This window comes from Trachurus trachurus (genome assembly GCF_905171665.1).
Source record: "Trachurus trachurus genome assembly, chromosome: 19".
NCBI classification, from domain to species: Eukaryota; Metazoa; Chordata; class Actinopteri; order Carangiformes; family Carangidae; genus Trachurus; species Trachurus trachurus.
The window spans coordinates 13632377-13650114 of NC_139913.1; the positions used below are offsets into that span (position 1 = coordinate 13632377).

The window sequence follows — 17738 nt, forward strand, 5'->3', positions numbered from 1 at the left end:
CATGTGAAAACAAATCTATTTTGTTTTTCTACACACACTCATCTATGAAGAATTGAGTTATGAAATCTGGATCTTTGGGACAAACTCATCCTGAGTAGCACCTCATGTATTGGTCGTAGAGCGACATCTTGTGGTCAGCTTTGGCTACTGCACTTTTCTAACATCTTAGAAGGGCACTTAAAAAACTTGGTTTCAAATCTTAATCAGTTCATTCAAACATTTAATAGTAGTGACTAAATATTTAATCATCAAATGTCAGTTAAGAAAATAAAAGAGAAAAACATACTTTGTGATGAATCAATAATGTTTATCACTCACAGATCGACATGGTTTGATTGTTTTTTTTTTTAAATGGCTTGGTATGATTTAATATTTCCAATATTACTACCATTACAACTGCTACTAATTATTATTATATGGATATGGCCACATTTTATATCCATTATAACCAAGTGCCACTAAATTGGTTGATTACTTTTTTTTTCACATATAAAGGGTTAAGTCTTGGGATGTGTTTGAGAGAATTTAGGACTGATGTTTTTGCACTTCAGTAATTAAAATGATACACTATACTACATTATGTGTCTAACTTTAAACACATTTTGCTGATAAAACATCTGAGCTTTCACCAGAGTAACACTTACTATAGTATTTACAGTAGTACTAAATTCTCATTTTTAAATAAACATGTTACTTTTCCATCACTGACCAAAACCTCTTGACACAAAACTCCAGTCATTAAAAGACTTACACATAGAAAACTTTATTCTAGAGTGAAGTCCAAAGAATGACAAACAAAAACATTAGTCTGTGGTTGGGCAAAGGCACCCACGTTCTTCAAGCTGGTCCTGGGTCAGGGAGTATGAAGCATCTTAGTGATGACTTGAATAATTTCACCAATACAGTGTACTATATTTCATTATTATCATAAAACAGGAATTCACTACTATTGCCAATGTGATGGAAGATCATCGTTGAAGGCAGTGACAGAAAATCTGTTTTTCCTTTGTACATTTTATTCAGTTAAATTTGGCATCGTGTGACAGTTGAAATTCAGTGAAGTGTCTCATTCAGTCAGTCCAGGAGTGACTCAGCAGTTTTCATCCAGCATTACAGCTGCTCTCATGGACTCTGAAGGTAAATCAACTCAGTCAAAGACAGAATCCCCGAGCTGTGACGTCCTTCAGGTTGTGATGCCTCTTTGATCCTGATCGCCACAGGAAAACAAAAACAAGGACTATATCCAGTCTCCAGTCCAGTGTGGGTCCAGTCCGTCTTAGACCATGTCCACCAGTTTGAACTTGCCCTCCTGTTTGAGCGGCACGACGTTGATGAAAGTCTTGTAGAGCACGGCTCCTTGTGCCAGTCTGGGGATGACCCGCGACGACTTCTGGCTGCGCGGCGGCGGGATGAAGACCTCCTTGGTGAACCTGATGTGGCCGTCCTCCAGAGCAAAGAGGGTCTTGTTGGTCCCCAGCCCCACCTGGAGGATAGGAGGGGCGAGACGTCAGTGTGTCCCCCTTCAGTCTGAATCATGTTAACACTACTGATACAGGATGTGTCTACTCACATGAGCTCCTGGGTGATACCTCATCATCCTCTGTGTCGCAAGGATGTTACCGGCATGGACAAAGTTTCCTGGAGAGCAGAAGGAAAGAGATGATGTGAGATCATTATCAGAGACGGAAAATGATCGTGGACTCTCAGCTAATCTAAGAATGCAAATGCAAAGAGTTGGAGGGTGCTGCTGCTTTGTGGCTCAGCACCATGTACAGTCATCATTAGGAACTTATACACTGTAGCTGGAGCAAAACCTTTTTTGTACCAGGCTGTTTTATTTCTGCTGTAAAGTTGGTTTCGGTTCTGGTTCTGGTTCCTTTCTGGAGCATCAGAACCTTGGTGCTTTCTGGTGAAACAGCCGGCGTTCACACCAGTTTAAAGGGATATTTCAACATTTTGGCAATTTGGCCCATTGCCATAATCCCTACAGTTTTAGGAGTAGGTTCGTTACCTTTAATTGTCGGTGCAAGCTGTTTTTAATTCGGCGGGGCAGAGACGCGAGCTGCTCAGAGCTATGCTACGGAGGCTAATGATGTTTCCGGGCTTTCCCTCAAAACTCATCAAAAACACAATCCAACAACTCCAAAACGCTCTGGTGGACAAACTGTGACCTGGACATTCATCACGCTATGAGATAGTATGGGACATTATTGTTTTTGAAGAGACTGCTTGCCGAAAAACGTCTGCCCCCGATGGGAGAGCGCATCGGTGGTATTTGCATTTACCCTCAAAGACAAATGTTGAAATATCACTTTTAGTGGAACCAAAGTGGGAGGACGTTACTGCATTACTCAAAATGTTTGCTCTTTTGTTGCCTCAGTCATCATTATTCAGTTTTTTTTACTTTATTAATTATTTGGTCTGGTGTTGGGGTGAACGAAGCCTTGACCATCTCTTCCCCAAGGTCAAAGATCTGAATGTTTTTACTTTATTAAGCCTGAAGGGAAATTCATCCAACTTGTTCTTTCTTGTGCTGCTTTCTAGCCCACTGATGATGTCACAGTTCTCAGGGAAAAACTGACTAGAACCTGTTACTTTGGGAACCGGAAAACAGCCCTCCTAGTGTCAAAGCCCTGTGCTTGGTGAACATCCGAGGTAAATCGATCTCAACGCTGTCACTTCAAGCAGCTTCAGGGAGATGTTAATAAACTGATTTTACCTTATGTGAATTATTCCTTTTATATTCTCATCTTAATTCATTCGTTTCAGCTTGGTATGCGAAAGTCAATACATTAATAACGACTAAATGGATTGAATTCTGCCACAAGTCTAGATGACACTAAATAAAAGTGCTAAGGATGATCAGAATGCATGAATTCATCAGAATCATTCAGCTTCTACAGCTGCATTTAATCAAAGTTTGACTCTGGGTTTAATAAGTCAGTTGACAAGGAAGTTAATCGGAAAGAAAACTTTTGCTGAGTTGAAATAAGATGATGAACTTCTCTGTTTGGGGATACGGAGGTTTTGCCGTTCCAAACTGTGAGTTTCTCATTACAGAGATGTGTCTACTGTGACCTTCCACTGAGCCTCACCCTGTTTGTATGCATGTGTATCAGCTCCTCTATTAATATTTTGACATTATCCATAACCATAGTTAAAAGGTGTAGAGAAACACCAAGCTGCTCCAGTGCCGCACAGACAGGCTCATTGAAGAAGACTAATAACTGGGCGATGAGACGACATGCCGTCACTATGAACAAAGTGAGAGAGAGTTACCATCCTGCTTCTTGAAGCCGTATCTGCGACCGGGGCTGTTTCCTCCCACGTTTTTGCAGCTACCACCAGATTTCTTTGAGGCGAACCTCAGAGAGTCCAGCAGAACTGACTGACCCGGTCCCAGCAGACCTGAAACCAGCAGGACAAACAAGTTCATGTGACGTTTCAGCCTTGACACGTTCCAGTCACTCATACAGCTCTGGAAAACATTAAGAGACCACTTCAAAATGATCAGTTCCTCTGGTTTTACTTTACTTTACCGGTTACTATACAAAGGTATGTCTTTGAGTAAAAATAACACTTTTGTTCCACTTTTGTTTCTCCTGAATCACTATTCTGTTTCACACACTGTTGTTTCCTTTGTGGTGGATGGAGTTGTCTATAATATGCATGGATGTGAGTTTGCTTTGTAATCCCTTAATAACACGATTTAAGTGGTTCCCTTAATCAATAAAATTGACATGACTCATAATATTTCTCCAATCTGGCAGGATATTGTGTTGTTCTTAGTAAGTACATGCTACGACTTGACATTATAAATGTATGGATTGGCTGCTCACTCATCTTTATGCAGTGATGACAGAAACATGTGTAGCGGTATGTGCATAGGGACACCTAGTGGTCAGAAGATAACACTGCAGACACACAGAATTGGAGGTGTCTGCACTTAAAATTGTAATTACATAAATTACTACTAAAGGCTGACTTGGAGGTAATACCACCTCTGAGTCCAGGACTCTCGGTTGTGACTCTACGACATTTTCAGATAAACATGTCAAAATATGACGAGGTGAGGCATGACATCCCTGTTCAGTCGTATTATCATGCTGCGTAAAGGTTAAATCTCCAAGACGTTCTTTTAACAAATGATGTGAGATATTTTGAGAACGCAGAAAACAATTTCTCCCTGTCTGTCTTTGGCAAACTGCTAATTTAAACCTTTCATACCTGCTCGAGGCTTCAGCATCAAGGACACCAGCGCCGCCATCTTGAACGATAGCTCTTACGTCAAATGACGCATCACGTTCGGTTACGTGCTGCTTTCAAACACCATGAGAAAGATGGTAACCCGGGACAAACTGACAATAGAGGGTCCTCTATCTATGGTTTTGTCCCCGAGTCCAAACCCTCCCCGGTTTAATAAAAACAACAACAAAACATAATGAAAAATGACTAACAGTTGGCAATACTATAGCAGTTTTTAGTCTATTGCTATGACGAACCGACCCTGCTTAGAAACTTCAGTTTCCTATTACAGTGAACGCACCATAGCGTTGCAACCCGGGGAAATCAAACGACTTGCCCGGTTTCACAACAAAACGCGAAGAGCTCTCCGTGGTGTTTGTATGTAGGAATCGGTAGAAATAAAAAGAGGCCAACAATGACTAGATGCTTATGAAAACCAGCTAATATTTACCCAAAAGATACTACCTCTGAACTTCGCGCCTGTACGCGAGATTTCAAAGTAAGTGTGTGAAGCTACTTCCAGCTATTGCAACTTAACGTAGCCTAACGTTTTGCAGAGTTTTAACTCCTGCAGCTCAGTAGATAATGGTCGTCTGGTTGTCTGTAGATACATAAAGTGGACATTGTTAACTTTGTTTCACTTATTTAAAGGGATATCAATGCTGTACCAAAAGTCAGCAAACTTGCAATGAGTTAAATTAAGTTATACAGCTAAATCTAAAAAATAGCTAACAGTTTAGCCTAACGCTCTTACTTTGAATGACTTGTGTGGTGTTTGCGACCAAGGAAAAATGTGGGAGAAATGTGATTGTGGGGCTTGTAGGTTGGTGTTTGTGTTATAACTCTTGTCTTATATCTCATATACAGTCTTCTTAACATGGGCAGCTACAGTGACTCCACCAGTGACCTGGAGGAGGAGTTACCTGTGTTTGACTTCCTGTGCAAAACCTCAAAGACCCACACAGAGAAAAAAGGCTCTGTCCACCTGGATGATTGTGATGCAGGAGGTGCAGCAGCCCCCTCCTCGCTGAAGAGCACTGCAGGTGCACATGATGTTATGATGATCAGCAGCGATTCTGATGACGATGCACCGTATGTCCCCCTGGCACAGAGACTCAAACAGAGGCGAGACAATGCCATCAGTGCCCCCTCCGCTGTCACTAATGGGAAAGATGCTGAGCGGCGCTCACCGGCCAATCTGGTCGGTTTACAGCTCCCCTGCCAGAACGGGCTTCCAGAGTCAGAGCCCCCGCTCAGCTCCCATCAGATGAGAGCAGTCAGCCAGGGGGCCTCGGTTGGCCCGGAGGAGGAGGAGGCGGTGGCGGCGGCTCTCCCTCAGAGATGGCTGCCTCCTCCACAGCCTGTCTCCGGTGTAGAGAGCGCAGACACCTTTCCTGCCAAGGGGAAACCTGCCAAGCGGACAGTGGAGGAGATCCAGGCCTCTAGGGATGAGGCTTTGAGGAAGAAGCAGGCCAGGGAGAGACAGCAGAGGGACAAGGGGGTGCTCAGGTTGGAACAAGAGAGACAGAAAGCGGAGAGGAAAGCTCTGGCAGAGGCTGCCAAGGCCCTCAGGCCCGAGGAGTGTATCAAACACATGGTGGTGGCTGTAGACCCAGGTAAAGGACTATGTTTAGTAAGACTGTGATAGATAACATAATCCATGTCTGCTACTTATGAAAGATGATTTTTAAATCGGTGTGTGTATCTAAAAGGGATAGTTCAGCTTTTTTGAAGTGGGGTTGTATGAGCTACAAATGCCCACTAAGTAGCTACACTAGATGCAGTAGAAAGGTCTCTGCTCTCCCCCACTGAGAAACAGAGACCTTTCTACTGCATCTAGTGTACAGTATGGGTATTTGTAGCTCATACAACCCCACTTCAAAAAAAAGCTGAACTGTCCCTTTAATGCTCTGATGTTATGATTTAGGCTATTTAACAGGTTTATTGTGGTGAGTGTTTTTGTTTGCAGCTCTTTTACAGCTGGAGGGAGGTGGGACTCTGCTGGCGTCGGTGCAGGCTCTGGGCTGTAGCTGTGCCATAGAGAAACAGCCACTTCCACGCAGCGTCAGCTGGATGAGGAAGGCTCCCTGTGCACAGGTGATCACTCACACACACACACACACACCAGCAGCAGCAGCGCTTCTGTGTTTTGCGTTCCATGAGTGTGTTGAGTGGTGGAAGAGTAGCTTTAAAACAAGTCTAGAGAAGTATGGTTATTCTTAAATATGTTGTTGTTGTGTGTATTAGTTTACTGAGAACGGTTGACACTTCAAAGGTTCTGGAGACTCACACAGCTGGCAGTTAGAGGTTAGAGCAGCAGGCTTGTGACCGAAAGGACTGGTAGGATTCATTCTGGGTGAGAAAAGTGAAAGTTAAACAAATTGTCAGGAAGGATAGATTATGTTGTGCCCTTGAACAAGACACTTAACCCCCCAACTGCTCAGTGGGCAGCAGGTCAGACTGTGGTCGTACTAAGTAGCTGCATTTGGGTGTTTCTGTAAAAGAGAGCATAAAACATAAAATGACTCAGAAATAGATCATCTGAATAGCATGAGCCTGATTTTCAGATGCTTTTTAAATTCTGAAAATCAATTAATTACCGTAACTAGATAAATACACAGGATTAAGTTAAGTCAGTTTATTACTTTTTGAAGATGGCATCATGCATGATCAATTAATCAGTTCTTGTTCATTTGTGCTCGCATTGTTTTGACATATAACATTTTTGAGCAGAGGCAAATGACACCATGAGAAATAATGAAGTTAGGAATATTAATGAACCATGTAAAGAGATAGAGGGGAAACACTTACACTAATGTGATTTTATATGAACAAATGAAAGAACTCACCTTGTGATGTATTGATATATTATAAATAAAACACTGTATTCTAAACTCCATGAAGTAAGTTCTCCTCTCCCCTCTCTTCCCTTTGTACCATGCAGCCAGGTGATGCAGTGTGTGTACCAGAGGCTCATGTTGTGATGCAGATGACAGTTGATGACTTCATCACTTTGATCCACAGCTACATCCAGGTAGGTGGAGCAGCTGCTGCAGCCGTCACGACAACGTGACTGACACCGCTGCTTCACAATCAAACTTGAATGAGCCCGGCCAACGAGTGTGCTCATTGCAATGACAATATAAAGTTGAGGTGAGAAGAACAGAGCAGATGGAGGATTATTAAATGCAACATATATGGTGTAGTTACAAAGATTTAAGGTGGTAGTGATTATATTCACAGGTAACACAGAGGAAGTGTTCCATTAAGACATGCTACTATCTATACAGTTGTGAGGTGTTCACCATTACAGTTGTATTTCATTAGACTGTTTTTTTTTATTTGTTTCATTTGTGCAAGCGTCCCCAATTAACTAGATACACGTACAGAATATTATCAACAAATGATGTAGTATGCAATCAAGTAAGGGTCTGTCAGTTATTCTGATTGTACCACAGCTCAGCAGGAAACACCATAAAAAGAGTGTAGCTACATTCAGAAGCTCCACCTGTTCAATAAGATGTGATGAAGCCCCATACTGAGCTCATACATTCACTTACACTCAAACTGTGTATGTATATAAAGATTAGAGGGTGTCATATTTTAATCTTATCTCTCGAAGGATTCTCTCTGGAGTCAGTTTCAGCCAATCAGAAGAGGAGGCTCTGACACTCCATTCGGATTAGTTGACTGGTTCCCTAAACTCTACTATATTTGTATTGGGCGTTGTCGGATGGTGTTTCCATGTGGGTGGGGCTTGATATGGTAGAGAATAGTGACATCACAAAGTCACAGAAGTGCCAGCTGGTTTCTGTTCAGTTTCTGAATACCGGTAGTAGACTGTTTGCATTTTTCTTTGATACTTTCACAGTATGGGGGAATCAAAGATTATATACTATCTTTTTTTTTTTTTTTTTTTTTTTACAATATTAATGCATATAAAGTTTTAATTATCTAAGTAGAGCCACTGTCGCAATAATGTATTATATTGTTATATTGTTGTGTAGATATACTGCTTTTCTTTAAGTGAATCACTGAAGGTGCATCTGTACTTGATTTTTTTTTATAAAGCTGCTGAATGCACTTGAGTATATGTGTTTTATTCATTTCTATATGGTATAACAGTCAGTGATGTTTGATTAAATACGTTAAATATTTTTCTCCTTGTTCAGTTGCTTATGTAAATTGACTTCCTGGGCTCAGTAGCCCGAAGAAGCCACAAGCGAAACGTGTTGCTCTGAAATAAACTAAAGATCCTCATAACCCAGTCTAGTGTGCGGTATGTTCCCACTATTTGTGTGTTTTTTAACTATACTAATGAGTATTAATGACTGTAATCTCCTTCCCCCTGCAGGAGGAGAGGCACGGCAGGTCAGACTCTGGTCCCACTCTGACGTCCTGGGTGCAGCAGCTGCAGAGGCTTCGTCCTGGAAAGACTCTCAGCATTGTGGTCATCGACATGGAGAAATATTTCAGGTGTGTGTGGGGGGACGGACGGGGGGAAGGTCTGCTAAATCTGAGATTAGAGCCGTCAGACTGTAGGGGCAGTGATAACCTAGAATCATCTGGTTTGAATTCCTGTGAGGGACCGGAGACACCGCGCTGAAGGTAGACTTGATTGATTGGGGTGGAGAAGTGGCTCACAGTCTGGATAGGTACAACAGTGTGAAGTGTAGCACTCAGTGAAATGTTAAGAAACAACACAGAGTGGCATATCACTGTCAGCAGAGTGGAGCCACACTCAGATGGAAAACGGACCCAAGAGATGAAGAGCTGCACTCTGAAAACCGGAGGAGTGCTAATGACAGAAAGATAACAATCGTCTTATCGTCAGGTCACAGAAGTCACAGAGCCAGAGGAGGTTTCGAGAGGCCGTCACGAACGAGGAGCACGGAGGAGGGAGAGCAAAGAAGAGGAGGAAGAACGGTGGAGCTGAGACGCTGCCCGAGGTGACACGAGTCGAAGTGGAGGAGGTGAGATGGTCGGTGGAGGAAGTAAAAAGACAACGGAACTTACTTTTTCTTCACCTTCATTTTTCAGTCTTTAAGAATAAGAATAAGTAATTTACCCACAGCAGACCATGTAATCACGATATTTAGTCAGTGGAAAGTCTATAACATACCTTATATTTATTATCTGTATTGGATTTTGATTTCCGGCAGGCTGTACGCCGACTATCGTAACGCTGCCCTCCGTGCCCTCCACAGGTCATAGCAATCAGAACAGACTTTCGCGTTTTCACCCTTTACATGGGGACGTGTTTTGAAGATTTCCACTCTGGAGGGTGGTTTCACTTTTTTGCGTTTTCAAGCCCCAAAAACGCCGTCACCGTCTAACGAAAGGCACATCCGATGAAATATTTTGCCGTTTCATCCGCGAGCGTTGTCGTGTAAACAGGGCCTTAGTGTGTAAACTGAGCCCTGAGTTCTGATTGGTGCATTAACCCTCCTGGTTTAAACTGAGTGTGTGTTTTCAGGCTAACTCCTTTTTATTGGTTATAGTTATTCACATCTGTCTGTTGTGTGATATCCCATCAGGCAGTGGTGCACCTCCAGCTACACACCGGGGTCCCAGTGCGCTTCTTGTCGACCTGGAAGGACTTCTCGGATCACATCACCATGACAACCAAAGCGGTTGCAGAGGCGCCTTTCAAGTGAGCGAGCTCAGCACTTCATCTTTAAAAAAAAAAAACACTTTCTCTCCGATCAAACAATTATGTCTCATCCGTGTGTGTGTGTGTGTGTGTGTGTGTTTTCAGGAGAGAGAGGGAGAAGACTGGCTTCTCCTTCTACCTGGAGAGTGAGTGGGCGGGGGGGCAGCGGGTGGACAAAGCCGGGAAGGGGATGCTGCAGGTGTGGAAGAGACAGATCCAGCAGTTGAACAGAGTCAGTCCAGACATGGCCTCAGCCATCCTGGCAGCTCACCCCTCCCCCCAGCTGCTCAGGAAGGTACTGTCATATCTGACTCAGCTCTTCTCTGGTCAAAGGGATAGTTCACCCAAAATTTAAATTATCTACTCACCCTCATGTCGACTAATTGCTGGGAGAAGTTTCAGAGTTATCCGTGGCTTCTCTGAGTTACAGGGGGTCTCGGCATAGCAGTGCATGTCCATATAACGGTTGCAAATGGATACCAACTGTCTTCGTAACAAAAAGACCTCCATGCTGCTCGTATGTAATGTCCGTCTTATATTGAAGCCCCGAAATGCAAAATTGTCCCGAAAAAAATTAAATAAGTCTATATTTCAAGCTTGTTTTGTAGCGGAAGCTTCTCGAAGCTCCTCTTCCCGGTTCGTCAAATTTGGACGAACTGGGAAGAGGACGGACCCTGGTTTGTCCAAATTTGACGAACCGGGAAGAGGAGCTTCCGCTACAAACAAGCTTGAAATATAGACTTATTTAATTTTTTTTGGGACAATTTCGCATTTCGGGGCTTCAATACAAGACGGACAGTTGGTATCCATTTGCAACCGTTATATGGACATGCACTGCTACGCCGAGACCCCCTGTAACTCAGAGAAGCCACGGATAACTCTGAAACTTCTCCCAGCCCTTAGTCGACATGAGGGTGAGTAGATAATGAGTGAAATTTCAATTTAGGGTGAACTATCCCTTTAACTCTAACTCCTCACCAGGAGATGAGCTGGTGCTTGGTACTTCTCTTCCCTGTTTACATTCCTTCTTTTCCTGTTGATTAGATGTTTCTTAATGGTGAATATCTCCCGGTGTGTCTGCAGGCGTACAGTCTGTGCAAGAGCGACCGTGAGAAGACCTCGCTGCTGTCCGACCTCCTGATCCGCAGAGGAGAGGGCGTGACCTCCACCACTCGGCGGGTCGGGCCCGAGCTTTCCAAACGCCTCTTCCTCCTGATGAACTCCCGCGACCCCGAGCAGACGCTGGACTCAGCTGTCTGACTGGATGACATAGTTTCTGTTCGTTAGTTCTGTTAGTTGTTTATAATTCAACAGCCTTGACTGCAGAATTCAGTTTTTATGTTATGTATATATATTAAAGTTTTATGAAAATATAAGTTTTGAATGTTATCATTGAGTAGTCATTGTGGAGACTCTGGCAAAACTATGTATGGAGAATAAATATGAATAAACTTCAGTTTTACATCAATTATTTAAAGCACTAACACACATTGTTGTTGCACTGTTGTAGATAACTAACCAGGAACAAGCTTCACACAGTCTGTTAACACGAGTGAGGTTGTGATCTGATGTTGATCTTTTTTTAATGGGGCCTTGAGAAGGAGAACGGCAAAACACTGTCTCTGTACAGACTTATAAATCAGAGTGAACGTCAGTCATTCATAATATCAAATATATGAACATTAAACATCTGATAAAAACTGAAAATGATATAAAGTGAAGATGAAATACAAAGAACATTTTACAAAAAAAGAATGAATAAGTAAAAAATTACGTGGGAGGAAAAGTGAGGTCAGGACTTTCAACATGGTTTCATAATTTTCATTTTTGTGTCAGGCATGAATTAAACTGTTTGGAGGTTGAACTCTTTCAGCAGCAGCCAAATGTTAATAAGAACTTTTACTGCCTGCTATGAATGGCACAAAAAAAGAACCCTTGAAATAGAGGTTGGAGTAGTTAGTAACACTCAAGTAACTATCTTTGCTAACCATTCAGGCTTTACAGTAACATGAAACATCTCGGAAGAAGGCAAAAACAACACATAGTACCAAAGTCATATTTGACAAGGTGAACTGGACCAGCTTTGATTTTGTTTATAACCAATCATCAAAGTATGCTCACCTGGTACAGAGCTTACCATATACATATATTAAATTAATAAAGTTTATCTTATCTTATCTTTATCTCATCTAATCTCCTTTTATATGGAGTAAGTCTTTATCACAGTGGCCATGGAGCTGACCCACATCTTATGCCATTCCCTCTTTCACCCTAACTTACATCATATCCGTCACTGTCCCTATCTGAACTCAAAAAGAATGCTTTGACCTTTTAAAGAAAAAAAAATTGAAGTTTCTGTAGGATATCTCTTAAATAAAGAGTGCCATCTAGAATGTGCCTGAGCCCATTAGTACCGTCCCCCAGGCGCCTTGTATGTACTGTATATACACTACTCACAAAAAGTTAGGGCTTTTGGGTTAAATTTCAGAATGCATCTAAAATGCACTATAACTGTTACAGGTGAACTTAATTTATTAACCTTCTCTAAACTTTAGAACGCACATGTCCAATTGTTCAATGTTTCAGTCCTTATTGAATAACATGCTGTTCTCTAACAAGGTGATTAACCACAAACATCACAAGCACAGTCTGATTTAGTGGTTCAGTTGTAATGTTATGGTTCAATGACAATTTGTATACAGTCCTCTTCTCTCTCCCTCTCCTCTCCACCATGTTCACATTTTGACATCATGAGACCAAGACAACACTTTGATCAAATTGATCAAGTTATTGAGACATTAAGATTGTTGTTGTGCTACTGTATAGCCACCACTGTTGTTAGCTTTTGTTTGAGATAAAGAAATTACCATTGCATCCTTCTACTTAAAAGGCTTTCATGATAGAATATCACTGTATCATGAACTTTTTATAGGGATATTCTTGTCAATTATCTCTGACTTTTTGTGAGTAGCCTAGTGTATATACATATGCATATACATATACACACATATTTTAATATTATTAATATTTTTACATATATTTCCCAGTCGTTCCAGTGTCTTTCATAGCAGCTTGGTCTGTGGCTCACCTCTAATCTGGTTTAATTAAGCATTATGTGTTCAGCGCAGCACCTCAGCCCTTGTGTTTTGACTGCTGTCCAATTGAATTACATGAGCTTTCTGTGTCATTGGGCGCTCCCGTGTCTTCATTGCCACTGTGTGTGTTGGGCCTTGTTACGCCCGACCCCTGTTTGTGTTTTCATGGTGTGTAGTGGTAAAATGCCGCCATGAATCTGCTCCACTTCACTTTGCATTGCCCACGGCTCATTTCCACTGCATTAGCAAAAATGGAACCTGACCAAGAAGTGATGAGTGCCTGGAACAGAGGAAGAGAGGGGGGGAAGAGACGAATGGGTAACGAGCTGTTAAATGGGCTTAAGAGATGAGCAACATGCCTCACTCCAGGTCCTGCATGCAGAGAGACACAGTCCATGGTGACAGAGGAGGTTCACAGGGAGGGAAGGACTGGAACAAGCAGTAAAATTCTTAGGAGATGAGTTTTCAGACTGAATCACACTGACAAATGGAGCTTTGCTTTGTCCCATCACAGGCCCTCAGTGCTGCAGCGACCATGAGGCCCTCATGTGCTGAAGGTTCTTCCCAGGGTTCCTTTGCAGGAAGATTGTGTTTCATAGCTATAAAGCAGAATGAAGAGTCATAAATGTGAATGGAAAACTTCAAAGGCGACATTTTCCCACATATATTAAAATTGTAATAATTCATAATTTTCTGCCTTTATACTAGCACTTATGTTTTCAGAATTTCTTAAAATGTGGCACAAACATTCACTCAGGTTCAACGATGAGCTGATTTTAGTGGTCAAATGTCACTGTGACATGATTAAACATTTTTAGCCACATTTTAGCAATTATGAAAAATATCATAAAAAATTTACATTTGTCTTGATAAACAGTAAGACCTAAAACTTCACTCTCACTGCTTTCATTAGGGTTGTTTTCAACCATCATATATGGATAGAATCACAATATAAAACCCAAAACCTGAGATCAGAACTCAAACTGTATGAAATCTGTCTGGAATCACTATATATGGGTGTACTCCACCTCTGTGCAATATCAATAAAATGTTAGATAATTAAAACATTTCTCAATCATTTTACAATAACTGTCATTTTGAAGTCAAAGTGTGCAGTATAGAACCATAATTCAACAGAACTGCCTCTGAGCACTGCAACTAGAATGATTACACCTTAAAAGTCCAATGAATTCTCAATGAATGAACAAGGTAAAATAACCTGGTCTTCAGTCATTTACTCCACATGCTGAGACACTGCCTGAAGTAATATATCGGACTGTGGCTGTGTGGGTGCAGGAGCATCAGTAACAAGGTGCAGTAGCCATCAGTGGAGATACTTCTTATTTGACTCAAGCAATATTTGTGGAACCTGGTGTCTCGGTGAGCGATTAGGCGGCTATAGGAGGACACTGAAGGGAGGCATTAATGGAGTCTGAGAAGAAAACCGTCGCACACAGAGTGGAACCGAACTGCAGGAATAAACTTTGTCCAAAGAACATGGAAAGTCTGGCAGAACAGTCTTCAGTCAAATGAAACCAAAATAAAGTTGTTTAGATCAGATGGGACCCGGCATGTTTGGTGTGGATCGGGCTAGGAACACCACCAGGAAGTGGGAGTTTGTACCCACATATAAAGAGGAAGAGGATGATTTCCAGTTTCAATAAGCTCTGAGGAGAGTTCGAACATGTCACTTATTCCAAACACACATCAACTGCAAAAATCACACAAAATATAGGCTGTATTGACTATATAGCAGTTTTCTATATGCATAGGTACTTTCTATGTATCTTTTATTAAAGTCTGTACAGGTAGAGTAAGCTTGTCTTATTACTTAATGGTCCAGTGTGTAATAATTTGCAAGGTTTATTGGCAAAATCTGAATATGCTACCCATGAATAAGTGCTATGAAATAAAATTAGTTTGGTTTTCGTAGACTTATAATTATTCTTCAGGGGTCTTGCTTTAGAGAGTGTCGCCATCTCGCGCCACCATGTTTGTACGGCAGCCCGAATGGAAAATCCAGCCAGTCAGAGAGCACGTTTCAAGAGTTTCATGTTCATAAATAAACCAACGAAGAAGAAGGCAGAAGGAAAGAAGAAGGAATAGTAAACAGCAGACATATTGTAAAATGGTTTAGATCTTCACATCATCGCTCCATGCTCCTGAAATACTCCCAGTCGTCCCAGTCGTGGTCCTTGGAGGCCACCGGTGCTAGCGCTGCAATCTAGAATCTGAACGATATCACGGTTTTCCCCCCATTTTACACATTGGACCTTTAATACTTATTAAAGGTCCAGGTTTATTATGGGGTATGGAGAGGAGCAGTCTGCTGTTCTGTCACTAGAAGACCATGTGGAACAGGTCCGAACAACATAAAATATGAGGCTTTCCATCTCTTTAGAAACATTGTAGAAATTTTGACAGTCCACAAGCCCATCAGGATTTGTCCCTGTAGTCTGATCCCATCCCGCTTTCAGCCTGTTGTTGGAGTGATGTTAGCTACATTAGCAGGAGAGTTGAGTGTGATGTTGTCTGCAGCTGGTCTTGGGACTCAAAACATTTATAGCCTATTACAAGGCTTGAAGATCCGGCTCTCCAGTGGTATGTTTGACCCTTTGGATTCCGCCTTTGTGTCACTGCCTCACACATGACTGTCTATGAATTTGGGGGGTGGAGTCTCTGTGAAGGGTTGGGTGTATTTGCTTTGCTGTTGAGTTCAAACACGAACCGTCTTTGCAGAGTCACTAACTCCATTTGTGAGGACACCCCATAGTCTCTTCACCTGCGTTAGACTGTGCACTCTAATACCGGCTGTCCACCCTAAGCTGTTGTTACATTACATGATTCAGTAGCTTTTAGTCCATGTAGTCATGCAGCAGGAGCCACACTCTGTCTTCAGACGCTCCGAGTTCGGCAATTACAGTGAAAGATACACGACTGCGCTCCACCTCAGGACAGGCCTCTCCTTCTCTTCACTCCTCGTTTGCTTTGAGGTGGAGGAGACTTCAAGGATGCTGGTGGGATGAAGCAAAACAGGAAATAGGTTGTGCAGGGTGAAAGTAGAAGATGTGTGTAAATATCTCAACTCCAAAGTTATTTCCCTCTGGCCCCGCCCTCTACAGTATATGACCCTGACTCAAAAGAAGAGAGGGTTTCATCTTTGACATGGACAAATATGAAGAGCGATGCTTCAGAGCAGCCCATCATTCTGTTTTTTTTTTTTTTTTTTTTGCAGATATCCACTTGAAGATTCTATTTGATGCACATGACAACGTGTGAATGTGCCATTTATGCATGGCAACCCACACACTTAGCAATAAAACTGCACTTAGAGGATCTTAAAAGGGACCATTTGAACTGTACACAGGGAAAATGTGCTGCACCGCTTTCATATGCTATCGTACCTTTCTTCCTCCACTGACAAAGCAGGCTTCTAAAGGGATATTTTCATCTTAGTTAACATGCCATACACAGAACATGATTATAGACTGTTTGTATGTCCCTGAAACTGAAACCACCATATGCATCATTTCTGAGCAGGGCTGGGTTAAATCAATTCATGGCCACAGGGCAAGAATGACCTCTGGGCCCACACTGACACCACTGAAATGTTTTTATTTACAAAGAAAACTAAACTCAGCTCGACAAACCACAAAACACTGGAACGTTATTGAGAAGATTCTTCTCATTTTTTCCCCCTTGCAGGTTTGGGACTCTTCAGATTTCACTTTTGCTTTCTGTGTAGATAAATTGTTGAATATTCAGCAAAACTGCTTTACATACAGCTGGAGGGGAGATACGAACTAAACGAGTGTCCCAACTTACTTGCTATTGTATTCAAGTGCACATTATAAATTCACTCTCTAACAACGTGAAATTTATTTACAAGAGAACATTTCCTAGGAGTTTCACTGCGAGAGGCTTGGTGGTTGAATGTTTTCTGAGTGACTGAATAAACATATAGCACATTTCAAGAAATACTTATGCAAGGTTGTGACATCACAAAAATACCCCTAATCCAAATGGCTTGTTTTAAGGCTCAGTCATAGAATATGCTTTATGATCAAAATTACATTTTTATACTTTATGAAACCTTTAACTAGTAATTTATACTAATTATATACATAATGTATACTATGTATATTGATTGTGATCAATTAAGGACTTAAAACTAGATTTTAACTCCACCTCTTCAAAATGAAGTAAAAGCAGTCCCTGTCATTTCGTTTTATATGGTATTTTAGCATCTAAAATAAAGTTTAAATGTATCAACTACAAACTGATTTGCTGTGGTTGCCTTACGGTCCTCACTTAAAGCAGGGAATTACATACCATATGGTTCCCACTTAAGGAAATTAGTCATTTAGCTTTGCAAGTAATCCAGCCTTGTTTCTGGATACACTTTTGAAGATGTTTAATTAGCAGAAACTGTAAAGTCTAAAACAGCTCAAACCTGACCCGGCTAATTATGTCTTATTGTGCTTTACATGAATCTTGGAGCCTATAACAGTTTGTTACTTCTACCCACAAAACCACTGGATAAATAAATGTTAATAGCACAAAAAACACTAACTAATTAGACAAGATGTAAATGAATCTACTCATGATCCTGCTCAAATATACAGAAGAGCTGTACTGAATCAGTGTTTGTATGGATGATAGTATTTAGCCACTAGGGGTCAGACTTGTGCTACATGAAACTCATTGGTTTGGAGTCAGATGGGAGAGATAGAAAAACATCAGCA

The 17738-nt window shown here is 41.6% G+C and overlaps 2 protein-coding genes across 2 annotated transcripts; one reads left to right on the forward strand and one right to left on the reverse strand.

The window, feature by feature from the left end:
- Positions 1–779: 779 nt before the first annotated feature.
- On the reverse strand, positions 780–4278 carry mrpl27 (mitochondrial ribosomal protein L27). The gene is made up of 4 exons (XM_083994483.1): positions 4228–4278; positions 3280–3408; positions 1571–1638; positions 780–1483 (listed from the first exon to the last, which is right to left on the reverse strand). Exons 1-4 carry the CDS (start codon positions 4265–4267, stop codon positions 1277–1279), a joined length of 444 nt encoding a protein of 147 aa, XP_083850609.1. The 5' UTR covers positions 4268–4278; the 3' UTR covers positions 780–1276.
- Positions 4279–4645: 367 nt separating this feature from the next.
- On the forward strand, positions 4646–11158 carry eme1 (essential meiotic structure-specific endonuclease 1; the record flags this gene model as incomplete). The annotated part of the gene is made up of 9 exons (XM_083994477.1): positions 4646–4744; positions 5113–5861; positions 6215–6342; positions 7190–7279; positions 8600–8721; positions 9080–9218; positions 9783–9898; positions 10004–10193; positions 10982–11158. The coding sequence occupies exons 2-9, from the start codon at positions 5123–5125 to the stop codon at positions 11156–11158; spliced, it is 1701 nt and encodes a 566-aa protein (XP_083850603.1). The 5' UTR covers positions 4646–4744; positions 5113–5122.
- Between the last annotated feature and the right edge of the window lie 6580 nt (positions 11159–17738).